The sequence below is a fragment of the Marmota marmota genome, unplaced genomic scaffold (genome assembly GCF_001458135.2).
Source record: "Marmota marmota marmota unplaced genomic scaffold, marMar, whole genome shotgun sequence".
Classification (NCBI taxonomy): Eukaryota; Metazoa; Chordata; class Mammalia; order Rodentia; family Sciuridae; genus Marmota; species Marmota marmota.
This window is the reverse complement of record NW_026000229.1, coordinates 47768361-47781616: the sequence shown is the minus strand read 5'-3', so window position 1 is coordinate 47781616 and position 13256 is coordinate 47768361. Positions and strand designations below refer to the sequence as shown.

General features: G+C 34.3%; 1 protein-coding gene across 3 annotated transcripts; it reads left to right on the top strand.

Annotated features, from left to right (window-relative positions):
• The first annotated feature begins 6 nt into the window (after positions 1-6).
• Positions 7-11933, top strand: Gnpnat1 (glucosamine-phosphate N-acetyltransferase 1). Of its 3 annotated transcripts, XM_015480892.2 has the most exons (7): positions 7-168; positions 3850-4003; positions 5825-5992; positions 7383-7445; positions 8822-8949; positions 9789-9850; positions 10854-11933. In XM_015480892.2, exons 2-7 carry the CDS (start codon positions 3916-3918, stop codon positions 10999-11001), a joined length of 657 nt encoding a protein of 218 aa, XP_015336378.1. In that variant the 5' UTR covers positions 7-168; positions 3850-3915; the 3' UTR covers positions 11002-11933. The 3 variants fall into 3 exon arrangements, with proteins under 3 accessions (XP_015336378.1, XP_015336379.1, XP_048649627.1); XM_015480893.2 differs by lacking the exon at positions 3850-4003; XM_048793670.1 differs by lacking the exon at positions 10854-11933 and having other exon boundaries at positions 9722-9814.
• Positions 11934-13256: the final 1323 nt, after the last annotated feature.

Here is a 13256-nt window from a genome sequence, read left to right as displayed (position 1 = left end):
GAGGCGTTGGCCCTGCCACGTTTGGGTTGCGGTTCCCGGCTCTGGCGCGGGCGGTGCAAGAGGAGGTGGGGCTGGCGCTGAAGCCGGATCCGGATCCGGTGCCGTGTAGCTGGGTGGAGGAGAGTCCCACGCGTGCGAGGAGGAGCACCAACGGTTGGGCCTCTGCAGGTGAGAAGGGGCCCGGTGTCCTGAGGGCGTCGGGAACTCGTCTTCAGGTTTACCGAAAGCCGAGGAGGGCTAGGCCCCGAAGGGGTTCTGTTTGGGCTGTTTATCTTCGCCAGCTGTGTGCACTTGGCGGTGTCGAGCGCGGTTCCCAGGAAGTTGAACCGACGCGCTCCAGGAGCAGAGGTTAAGGATGATGGCCAACGGTCACGCCATTCAGGGGTCCTGGCCTGGCAGAGCAGAAACTGGGACTGGGGTCGAACTAACTCCACTCTCGGGCTTTGGCGTGGGAGATGGAGACCCTTGCTCTCCGTTTCTGCAGCCAACGGACCCACTGTCCCTTCTCGCGTCCTTTCCTGGGGTATCCCATAGTGGTGGGAGCCATTGAGGACACTCTCCTGATCGCTCTGAAGATCACCGACTACATCAGGGGGCCTTCCCCGGGAAGAGAGGGGTATCCTTTGTGTCTTTTCTCAGGGCTTCTGCCCCTAGAAACAGCGAGTATTATGTGATTTCTATTGTACTAGCTGGTGTTTATGTAAGCCGAACTCTTAAAAAATTTCACATAAAATTGAAAGGGCAATTATGAGATTCATTTTGTTGGGCTAATCACTCGAAACGAATCCAGAATAGGTCTCAGGAAATCATTTACATGTTTTAGACGGGATTTGATGAATAGGGGAAATAACTACCAGTCAGTACCATTTGGTACTTACTTTATTGTAGCGCTCAACATGGGAAACAGGATTCTAGTTCCAGTTTACTTATTACAGTGAAGCAAGTCTTGAAACTTCTTTGTGCTCCAGCTTCCTCATCAGTCGACTGGAAATAATGTCTAGATGTTAGAGATTTAATGCTATCAAAAAATACTTTTGTAAATTGGTGCATTTGCGCGCTTTTATCAGCAAATGTTCTTTGTAAATCTTCATGTCCAGTGTCCATTACTTGTTGCTCTCAAATTGCTTCTAGGAGCAACTCTTCCCCATTTGTATTCTAATCTGATATAGAGGCTGGGAAACCATCTTATTGAAATTGTGTCTAAAAGTACTCAAATTAATGAAAGTTTCTCAATAGTAGTAAAAATGAATTTGATGTATGATTTTTGTGATATCGCTTGTGACAGTGTAGAAATGTTTTTCCCTTGAAATATGATCTCCAGTTAAGTCTTTTATTCATTCATCAGATATTTACTGGGTTAGGCTAGGCAATTGTGGCCTTGTAAATGCATGCTAATTTAGCAGTTAAACAGAAAAGTTTCTTGAGGAATATTTAAGGGGGCTTAGGGTTTTTTGCTTTTTCCTTTTTTAAGGGATTTTTTTCCCACATAACCAAACTTCAAGAAGTACAGAAGTAAAGGTGGATTAAGTTACAACAGGGTGAAGAATCTTAAAACCATTATAACTTTTTCAGTCTCCACATGTCTACTATTTTCTATAGTTCTGTTTTTTGTTTGTTTTGGAAGTGGGGATGGATTGAATTTGGGCACTCAACCACCTAGCCACATCCCTAGCACTGTTTTGTATTTTATTTAGAGATAGGGTCTCACTGAGTTGCTTAACGCCTTGCTTTTGCTGAGGCTGGCTTTGAACACGAGATCCTCCTGCCTCAGCCTCCAGAGCCGCTGGGATTACAGTCTTCTGACCTGTACAATTAGGTTCTTGAGGAGGCTGAATACATAAATCTCATCTTCATAGTTTCCTGACCAGAAAGAGGGTTCTTCCTCTTTTGCTCCATGTTGTAAATCTTAATTAAATTATATAAAGACTTTTGGTTCTTATACTTTTAGCTGGATCAATCAATCACTGTATTATTTATTTAGTAGCTAGTGTTACATATGGAATTAAAATTTCTTAAGCAGGGAAGGAGGGGGAATGGGGGTAGTAAAGATGGTGGAATGAGATGGACATCATTACCCAAGTTCATGTATGATGACACAAGTGGTGTGACTTTACTTTGTGTACAAGCAGAGAAATAAAAATTTGTGCTCCATTTGTGTACTGTAAATCAAAATGCATTCTGCTGACATGTCTAACTAATTAGAATGAATAAATTTAAATTGCTTAAGCAAAAAATTATTATTGGCAAATTGTGGTAGAGTCATTTGTTTACAATTCTTCCATCTCCCTTCTTCCTTAGTACAGTTTCATTGTAGAAAGAGTGACTTTCCCACTTTTTGACTTTGTTCATAGCTAGTTGTGGAGACTTTTAAGAATTGCTTTTTTTTTTTTCTCCTGCTTGCCCCTTTGAATTTCTGACCTTTGCCATGAGAATGGCCTGTCTCAGGGATACCCAGCTTCTTCAGCAGTTATTTACTGGTTTATTATAAAGGATATTACAAAGGATACAGATTTAGAGTTGTTTAGGGTGAGGTATGTGGGAAGGTGTGCAGAACTTTCATGCCCTCTCTGAACCCACCACTTTCCAGGAGCCTTCACATATTCAGCTATCTGGAAGTTCCAGGGTTTACTTTTAAAAATTAAAAATAATATAAGGCCATTAATGATGATAAGATTCAGCTTTCACCTTTAGTGAAATTTCTTAGTTTTGAGTATCTGTGGGTACCTTAAAATGCTAAAATATTTATTTTTTAAGCCAATTAAAATTACCTATTTAGTTCTTTCGGTACCAAGGATTGAACCCAAGGTGTTCTATCACTGAGCTACATTGCCAGTCCTTTTTATTTTGAAACAGATTGGTCTGAAATTCTCATTTTCCAAAGTAAAGGTAACCAAGTACTGATTGACCATGCACAATAAAGAAGGAAATTCCTCTACTTCATCTACTTTTAGTTTATCTTCAGTGGAATAGTTAAGAGTCTGAAGTCATTCTGCCTAGCAGGACTTGCCATATAATTTGTAGGGACCTGTGCAAAATTAAAATGCAGGGCACTTGTTAAAAAAAAATTCTTAAAAATTTCAAAGTAGTAGCAGCAGAGTATTAAACCAAGTGCTGGGCCCCTGTGCACCATATAGATCCAGGGCCTGTGAAGCTGCCCTATTGCTTTGTTTTGAATTCTAAATTGTGTTGCTTATTGGCACTGGTATCTTGAGCAAATTACTGTGCCTGCTTCCTTGTATGTAAAAGAGGGATAAAATCATTATGTATCATTGATTGTGTTTTAAAGAGTTAACAAGGGCTGGGGATGTGGCTCAAGCAGTTAGCACGCTTGCCTGGCATGCGCAGGGCGCTGGGTTCGATCCTCAGCACCACATAAAAATAAAGATGTTGTGTCCATCGAAAACTAAAAAAAAATATTAAAAAGTTCTCTCTCTCTCTTATTTATCTTTTTTAAATAAATAAAAGAGTTAACAAATACCAAGTATGCAAGGGTCAGCTAGTAGTGCTTTATCACTCATAGAACAGGACCATCTGGTTAGAGAAAAATCACAGAACTATAAATATTTACTGATTAAATTCATTAAAGGCTTCACAGACTAATTCTTCTGTGTAATTTCCTCATGAAATTAGTAACCCTTTTTGTGTAGCTTCCAGTCAACATTTTATTATAAATTCTGGCAACTTTAAGGGAAAAGGGAATCTAGTAAATCCCTTGACGTTTTGTTAATATTTATCTAAATTCCCTTTTGAGGTTTCTTTAAATGTCATGCTTTTATATGTGAAATAACACGTTCAAATGTTTTAATACGGTATTACCTTGAGGAACTAAAAAAAATTTACTTTTCCCAGCATATTAGTTGGACACCAGCAGATCTGCATACCTGAAAAAAACAATATTTTTTGCCCATCTTTCACATGAGATTTTATACAGCAGCTTCAATGGTCCAACTACCAGGACAAATACTAAAATGTATGCCTATGAAAAACCTGTTTAGGATGGATGGTAAGCTTATTAATTTGATATGAGAGTTTTAATCATCACAGTTTACATTCTTTCTTCAATATTGTTCAACTTAGGTATAGTGTTACAGCACAACTTGATCTGAATTGTGAGGAGGAAAAATGCTTAGTATTCTATGTAATAAACTACATTTTAATTTTTTCCTATCCAAGAAGAGTAACTTTTGGCTTAATATAAACACAACAACTTGTCATTCTTTTTATAGTCCCTGTATCCAGCAGTGCCTAAATCATGAATTAAAGGCAAAAAGAACTTGTAAAATGAATTTTAAATTTATTACTAATTAGAATGTATCTTGCTTTTTTGTGGTATGCCACATATTTTAAGTGCTTGCTTGCATATAATAATTCTTTTCAAATTTGTGTAATTTCATCTGTATTTTACAAATGAGGAAACACGATTCTAAGAGCTTAATTACCTTAACCAAGATCACAGTTGACATTTGAATTAACAAGTCCACTTGTTTCCATGTCCAGGTTTAAGCCCTGTCTTCCTAAATTTTGTGACCTCAGGCAAGATATTTAATATCACTGTACCTTTATTTCTTCATCTGTTGAAATGGAGATAACAACACCTAGTCTGTAGGATTTTTGAAGCAAATGACTTAGTAATACGTCAAGTCCCTTGAAGAGTGCCTGGCATGAAGTAGGTGCTGAGGAAGTATTGAATTCTGTTATTACACAACACTAACTTCCCAAAGCCTATACTAACCTGCAGCATTACCTGTATAGTTACATAGAGTGGTCACACAGGCAGAAATTTAATAAGAAAAGTTAAGTCTATTTGCCATAAAGCATGTTGTGACTTATAAAATAGGTATTTAATTTATGAGAAAATTGCTCTTTCAATAAATGTTTCTTTATAGGAATAGAATTGAAAGGGTATAGTTCTAGAAATGAAAGTTGGAGGATTTTACTTAGTCCCTGGATGAGCAGGAAGATCCTATTTCTTTGAGCAGCTCTGTACTCTATTGAAGTGCTCCTCCCACCCCATTTTATACTTCATAAAAATTTTCATCTTTCCCTACTGTTTTATCTATTATTTAGTCTTAGTTTTATTAGATCACTAGTGAGAATCTGCCCATTTCTGAATGTTCAAAAAAGCAAGGGAAATACCATAATTGGTCATTTTTCAATAGCATGAAAACACTGGCTATTCTTAAACTGCATAGATGCAGCTGAGTAACTTATGTTACAGATTTTTAGAAAATCTGTTATGAAAACAAAATTTATCTTTAGTGTCTTATCTGTCATAGCTAAGACCAGTATTGCTAATGAACACAAAATAATTCAGTAATTAGCGTTCATCATGATTAATATAAAAAAGTGATATGCTCAATAAGTCTTTACACTTAACAATCCCACTTCCCACTTTCTGATAGTAAGCATGACGTGTGTGTGTGTGTGTGTGTGTGTGTGTGTTTTACTGGGGATTTAACGCAGGGGCACTATACCATTGAGCTCTATCCCAGTCTTTTTTTTTTTGAAATAGGGTCTTGCTAAGTTGCCAGGCTGACTTTGAACTGTTGATCATTCTGTTTCAGCCACCAGAGTTCCTAGGAATACAGACACGCATCAACAAGCCCAACAAAGCATGATGTAAAAATACCCCCCCGCCCCCACACACACACATCGAGAGACCAAGAGATCAATCTGTAGTTGGGGCATTTGAAATTAGATTCTTGGTAGGCTAAAGCAAAATAGCTTGTATAACTGTTATAGAATGCCTCATTAATTTTATCATCAACCATAATAATTTTCTTTTAGTAATCAAAATGCCTTAACATTTAAATTTTTATTTTAGACCTTACTGGAAAGATGAAACCTGATGAAACGCCAATGTTTGACCCAAGTCTACTCAAAGAAGTGGACTGGAGTCAGAATACAGCAACATTTTCTCCAGCCATTTCTCCAACACATCCCGGAGAAGGTTTGGTTTTGAGGCCTCTTTGCACTGCTGACTTAAATAGAGGTATGGAATCACTCCGTGAGGAAATCCTGGTTAGAATTATAGTTGGCCTTCTGTTTTCTTTATAAACATGACACTGATAAATTTTAAAAATATTTGTCTTTAGGATTATTTTTAGACTTCATTTTTTAGTGACTGGAAAATTCAATTTTGACTAATATATGTTTATGAGAAATATATTTTCACTCTATAATGAAATATACATGTCTATCATGGCTAAGACTAAATAGTTCTGTGAAATAGTTCAAATGACTTTAACATAACAGTACTCCTTCCAATTATTGATAATTGCATATTTGTTTGAAAAGTCTTTTTGGAAGGAGCACTATTATATTAAAGTCATTTGAACTATTTCACAATACTATTATAACAACATTAGGTCTTTTTAAGAAGCCAGATGGGAAATGAAAGTACAGATAATTTTCCTTGGTTAAGTTGAAAAGGTTGTCTGTTTCTATGTACTTATTTTTTTTGGGTGTGGCAGGGATACTAGAGATTGAACCCAGGGGACACTTAGCCACTGAGTTACATCCCTGGCCCTTTTTTTATATTTTTTATTTTGAGACAATCTCTCTTTAAGTTTCTTAGGGCCTCACTAAGTTGCTGATGCTGGTTTTGAACTCATGACCCTCCTGCTTTGGCCTCCCGAGCCGAGCTGCTGGGATGCGCCACTCTTCCTGGCTCTATATACTTCTTTTTTTTTTAAAGAGAGAGAGAATTTTTAAAATATTTTATTTTTTTAGTTTTCAGTGGACACAACATCTTTGTTTGTATGTGGTGCTGAGGATTGAACCCGGGACGCATGCATGCCAGGCGAGCGTGCTACGGCTTGAGCCACATCCCCAGCCCCTCTATATACTTCTTTTATTAACATCTAAATTCTTCAAACTAACTTAAACCTTGTTAATCAAAAGTCAGCATTTTACTTCTCAGTTTACTTCTGGGTAAGAAACCTGAAGAAACATAATTTTGGTCAAAGTAATTATTGAGTCTAGAAAAGACTCTCAAAGTTCTAAGTGTACTTTTAATATTAGATATAATAAAATTACGAATCTTTAAAATTGTAGTCAACGTTATATTATTTATATTTTGATAAATGTTTTATATCTGTTCATAGTAAGAAACTTGGGAAAAGTTGGCATTCCTTGTGCTGAATTTAACAAAGATTATGTCGAAAAAATATACGTAGTTTGTACTATTCCAAAAATTTTGCGCAGGCAAAAATGTTGTTCAAATATTTTATTACCTTTATTGTATGATTCAAGAAATAATAGTTAAGTGATGATTATGGAAAATTTGAAAAAATGATTGCCCATATTCACAACAACTTAACATATTACTTCTTTTCATATTTTGCCTTTCCTCATGATTTGAAATCTGGTCTTCAAACAAGGGTTTTTTAAGGTACTGGGTCAGCTAACAGAGACTGGAGTTGTCAACCCTGAACAGTTTATGAGTAAGTACTATAGCCTCTGTTTCCTGAATAAAATTAAAGGGAAGTAAGATTTTATTTTTGTTTAGAGCACTGTTCAGTGCCTGCTTGTTTTTGTTCAAACAGCTGGAAGTAATAGATTAGCTATTTTTATTTTAATGTTTAACTTGTTGTAGAATCCAAATATAGTAACTACCTTGTTTTGCTAAATACCTACATTTACAAAAGTGCAGGGTGCAGATCAAAAGACTTTTAATTTATTGTATTATTTCCTTCCATATGATTAGATTATTCACAGAAATTTCATTACCAACCTTCCCCCACCCTCAAAACTCAAGAGCATATGTACTTTTGTTCTTATATTGAATTTCAAGGTTGGCAGGTATCCGTTAGTCTAGCCCACTACCCCGACCCCAGCTTTTTTTTTTTTTGGTGCTGGGGATTGAGCCTAGGATCTTGTACATGCATCCCCATCCCAGCTTTTGAGAAAATGGATATCCAGAGAGATCCAATGTCTTACTCAAGACCACAGATAGTTATTAGTAAGGAAAGGACCAGAACTTCAACTTCATCCAGTACTCCCAACACTGCCCTTCCTGTTTCCTACAATTCTTTATTCCTTTTAGTAGGTAAGTTTGTTTTGTATTCTGACTCTGGTAAAAATGAAGGTCAACATTTTCCAATTCTCATTTATGTATTTCTTCTTCCCACTACCTCTCTGTATAAATAAACAGTACAAGACCTATTAGGTTTGGTTTTTAACTTCTGAATTTCTCTTTGCATGCATATCAGATTCATTGAGAAATTCTTTTTTCAGCAATATAAGCATTAATAATCACTTAAGGGGAGTGAAGCTATGCTCCTCTTATGTGACTTTGGAAAAACTATTTGGAAACGGAGACATTTTTCACTTACTTTTAGGATGGTTTCAAAACATCTAAAAGAGCAAGTATGTAATTATGAAATAGTTGAAATCACAAAAGGAAAATAAAAAATTTGTTAAATTTTGAAATTACAGAATACACATTCTTCTTAAAATCTGCAAAGTTTGAATATCTGTTGAGTACATATTGAATAAAGTATTGAAGTTTTAATTAGTCATAAAAATAGCAACATATACAATTTGTATGTATTTTAAGTACTATTAATCTAAAATAACTGTCAATCTTACTATATTTTGCTAGCAGATTATTTTAAATGTATGCACCATAGTCCAATTAATATTGACTGTTGATATTTCAACTCTTTGTTTGGATAATATGCTTTTAGATATGGAATATAAATTACTATGGTAAAATAGCTTTAAGTATTTAATAATAAATCATCCAATCTTAGTATTTTTATGGCACCTAATAAAATAAGTCTACCATGTAACACTCTTTGTTTTCCAATTTCTACAGAATCTTTTGAGCATATGAAGAAATCTGGGGATTATTATGTTACAGTTGTGGAAGATGTGACTGTAGGACAGATTGTTGCTACAGCAACTCTGATAATAGAACATAAATTCATCCATTCCTGTGCTAAGGTATGTGCTCACATTAATGCTTGTGAGTAAAATGGGTGTTTTCTAGCAAAAATGACTTTGAATTTCTGCTAGACAAATGTTTTCTTACTGCTTTTCATTGTTTTCTTAGAAATCGTTTAGCAATAAGCAATTTCCTGGTGTGTTTCTGAGAATTATAAATGAAAGAAAACATTAAGTGTATTAACTGCTTACTAAACTTGTTATATAAAGGTTTTAGATTTGACATAGTCATAGAAAAACTGGGTTTCATTAAATTCAGGAGTAATGTTTAAAATCCCTAATGTTTTTTTCCAAAAATAATACTTTGTACTGCATTAGCAGAAATTTCTTATTATTTTCTTGTTAGTAAAGATTGCAGAATACTATGTCTTCCAATTCTCATAAAATTCACATGGTATAATAAATATATAAGAAACCCAATGAAAATGAAAATAAGAACACATGGGATGTATCACATGCTTTATGAATTTGGGGGTGGGGGTTAAGCCACTAGAAACTGATAAAATTTTACTTGTCTATCTGAAACAAATTTTTATTGAGCAGAGTAGAATGATGGATGTGTACTGTGTTTATGGAAAGAATTTGTTTTTGGTGATACAGATTCTGAGATTTGCTTTAATACATGGAGTGGGGGAGATTGGGGATATAACCAGAAAATGATTAAACTAAAAATTGATTCTTTTTATTTCCTCTATGGTAATAAGTTAAAAAAATGCATTTTGGTTCTTATGAAGTTCAAGTTTACAAAACATTATCAATAAATTCTTACCAGCTATCACTTGGTTTATCTGAAAACAAAACTGGATGAGTAGTCCTAAACACTGTAAACTACTTTTCAGAGAGGAAGAGTAGAAGATGTTGTTGTTAGTGATGAATGCAGAGGAAAGCAGCTTGGCAAATTGTAAGTAAACGAAGAAGGTAACTCTGGGTAAACTGGATACTCGTTTCATTTCATTTCTTGCTAAAATGCCTGTTAATTTTGTTTTTCCTTTTTGAAGTTCTTTTTGGGCTACATTAATTCTGAATTAATTTTTATTCTATAGCTTGGAATTGAATTTAATGACAAAAATATTAAATAGTTTCAGAGTTTGAAAACTGAAAGCATACTGTTACCAAGAGTCACTTTTTTTTTTTGGTATTAGGGATTGAATCCAGGGTCACATGCACTGAACTATACACCAGACCTTCTCAAATTTTCTGTTGAGCCAGAATCTAAGATGAGGTTAGCCTCAAACTTGAGATCTTCCTGTGTCAGCCTCTCCACTAGCTGGGATTACAGGTGTACACCATTACACCTGGCTAGATCACATTACATTTTAAAAGAATGTCTCTTTTAAGGATTTGTAAAGATGTATACTCTTTTGCTTTGTGTACATCTGTTATTAAACCTATGTTGATTTAAAAATTATTAATGGGGCTAGGGTTAGTGTTAAGAGTACATTCATGTGGGCAACCCTTGGGTTCCATCTCCAGTACCACAAACAAACAAAATTAAAGAACGAAACTATTAAAGTACCGATTTTATGTTAGAAGGCTGTATACTACCAATTACTTTGAATAGATTTATAACAAAGACCTTTTATTAAATAATTTTGGCCATATTTTTACACAAGTTGATAGTTGATAGTCTTCAGTGTTAACATGAATAAGTCCCTTTAAAGAGTTTAGGGTAATTTATCTTGTTTACTAATGAGCTGGAGGTTACTAGATAAAGTTTTTGAAACTAAGTAAAAATGCTTTGGTGATTTAAATGCTTATTGACTTATAATTTGCCTATCATAGCATATTTATACCTATTTCTAATAAAGACCGAAGTTTTATTTTTCTGTAACATCAATTCACATTGTTATTGAAATTCATTTTAATAAATGCTGTCTCCTCACTTTCCCTTTTTAAAATTTTAGGTTATTATCAACTCTTACTTTGCTAAGCAAGAAACTGAACTGTTATAAGATCACTCTTGAATGTCTACCAGAAAATGTTGGTTTCTACAAGAAGTTTGGATATACAGTATCTGAAGAAAACTATATGTGTCGGAGGTTTCTACAGTAAAAATCTTGAGAGGATCTAATGCTACAGCACTTCATTCTTCCTAGAATAAAAAAACATTTTTGTTACTGCAACCCAGTGACCTCCATAATGCTGGACTGAAAAAACATTGGACTACTACAAGTTTAATGACATTTAGAAGATTACTTTAAGATGGTGGGACAGTCTGTGAGTTTAGATTACAAATGAATATTATCAAAGGGGATGATTTTTAACCAAAGGAATATATTTTTAACTTGAATCTTTTCTTGCATTGTATTTTTCTAAAGTTTGGCTTCATTTCTTGATAGTCAAGAGTATGGGTAGTAAGGAGTTATAGGTCTGCTGTCTTTGCTGCTCATTTTTAAAAAATATACATTCACAAAATTAAATATTTTGTTTCAAAGAAACATCTAAATAAACCTAGAGGTGTATCATTTCTCACATATTATAGGAAGTTGGATAAATTACTTAGAGAACTAAGTTTGTCCATCTTAATGTTGGCAAATAACTTTGTCAACATTGTAAAGAAAGAAAAATTAGCTTATAAAATGTGACAAGATTTTAAGTACAGTAGTTTAAATGTTTCAGTAAAAGTTCATACTGTTCCTATGGAGATCAAGTACCACCTGTCTTACTGTAAAACAATAAATTTGCCCAAGGGCAAATAAAACAGGCCAGCCAAGGTACGCTTTTGTGGAATTGTGTGTGGTACTAGTGATTGAACCCAAGGTAAAGTACCTTTTTAATAGTGAACTAGCAACTCTAGGCATATCCCAGTTTCTCTTTTCATGGGTATCTGAAACCTTTCTTTTGTCAAACATTTTTATGAAACATGGACAGATTATAAAATTTGAGTGATATTTAAAAATGTATGGTACTATAATTGCCACATTGTTAAAATACTGATGGAAGCTTTTATATTTAATGTGATTATAATGGTACTATTATTCTGATCACTATCTTGTTTTGATTTTATTTATTTCAATTATTTTTTAAAGTTGAAGAATTAGATACTTATTAATGGTTCTAATCTTTTGCATTCCATGTTACATTAAACCTGTTCATATAAATTATTAAAATCCTGCCTGTTGCTTTTCTTGAATGTATTATTGAACTATTAGATTCATTCTTCGTTCATGACATCCTAGTTTTGTGTATTCTTTGTAAGGACCACCTGTTTCTCACCTCTGATTCATACCACATCAGTTGGGTTTCCCTCCAAACAGTCAGCTAAAATTGGCTTTCCAAGACAACAGAAATCCTTCACCAATAAGGTATACTACTCATATGCTGACCCATTTATCCAGATGAACCCATCTGCCTATAGTGAAAGCAATAAAATTTCTTCTTTTTTTTCAGGAGTTTTAAAACCTTAGTTGTAGCTTCATTAGGTAAATTCAGGTAATTAAAAACCCATATTAAGTAAGCCTAGTAAAAAGTTGAAATTTAATTCTTTATTAAACTTCTTACCACTGAACTATTTGAAGTAAAATTATCTATTAGGCTGGTATTTCAATAAATCCCATTAAATTGTGTTCTTCAGGTCTTCTCTTAAATCCCCCCTATAGGAAATAGAGTTATAGATAAGGCTTAGTATGTAAAAATTGTGTTACTCTAGTTTTAGTTATCAAAATGTTTATTTCTAATTCGTATTGTGAGTAAACAAGTATGAAAAAAATCTGCATTTAATATATAAACTATATTAACTTTTTTGTTAGCACTTTTGTTTTTGAAAAGGTATAATGAATGGTAACTCTGATTTTTAGGTGACCCATATTTTTGTTTATGTTTCATTAATCTGAAAATGTAGTGGGCTATCCCTAAAATCTGGATGCATTTAAGGATCACCGACCTGCTATAGTTTAGTCAGCAATATTTTGCTCTCAGTGTTATAGTTTAGGTGGGATCTTAGATTTGATTAAGCAAAGTGGATGAGGGAGAGAGACAGTACTATAAAATCAAGTATTATTTTTTTTTTAATGGACTAAAAGTGGTGCTATAAATGATGTACCTATCCTTCCTTCAGACATGAATTCCCAACTTGCTCAACTAACTGGAATTTGGGGCTTGCAGACATTTTTGAGTGTGTGTTGACCACAAGGTTTTGAAAGATATTCTTGTTTCAACGTTCATTCACCTTTTTTAATCTGTAGGAGTAAAACTGGGTTATTTTTACCCAGAGAATAAGTAAAGAAGTTCTCAGGCATCAGCAGTACGAATGAACTTTTCAATATTTTTGAGGTATAATGGCACAACAGTTTTAATACAACCACCAA

Bases quoted from the DNA above. Each gene is read 5' to 3' on its own strand.
- Gnpnat1 (XM_015480892.2), top strand. From the start codon at position 3,916: ATGAGATTTTATACAGCAGCTTCAATGGTCCAACTACCAGGACAAATA. The intron at 7,446-8,821 runs GTAAGTACTATA...CAATTTCTACAG, and splicing joins CAACCCTGAACAGTTTATGA to AATCTTTTGAGCATATGAAG. The intron at 9,851-10,853 runs GTAAGTAAACGA...TTAAAATTTTAG, and splicing joins GGAAAGCAGCTTGGCAAATT to GTTATTATCAACTCTTACTT.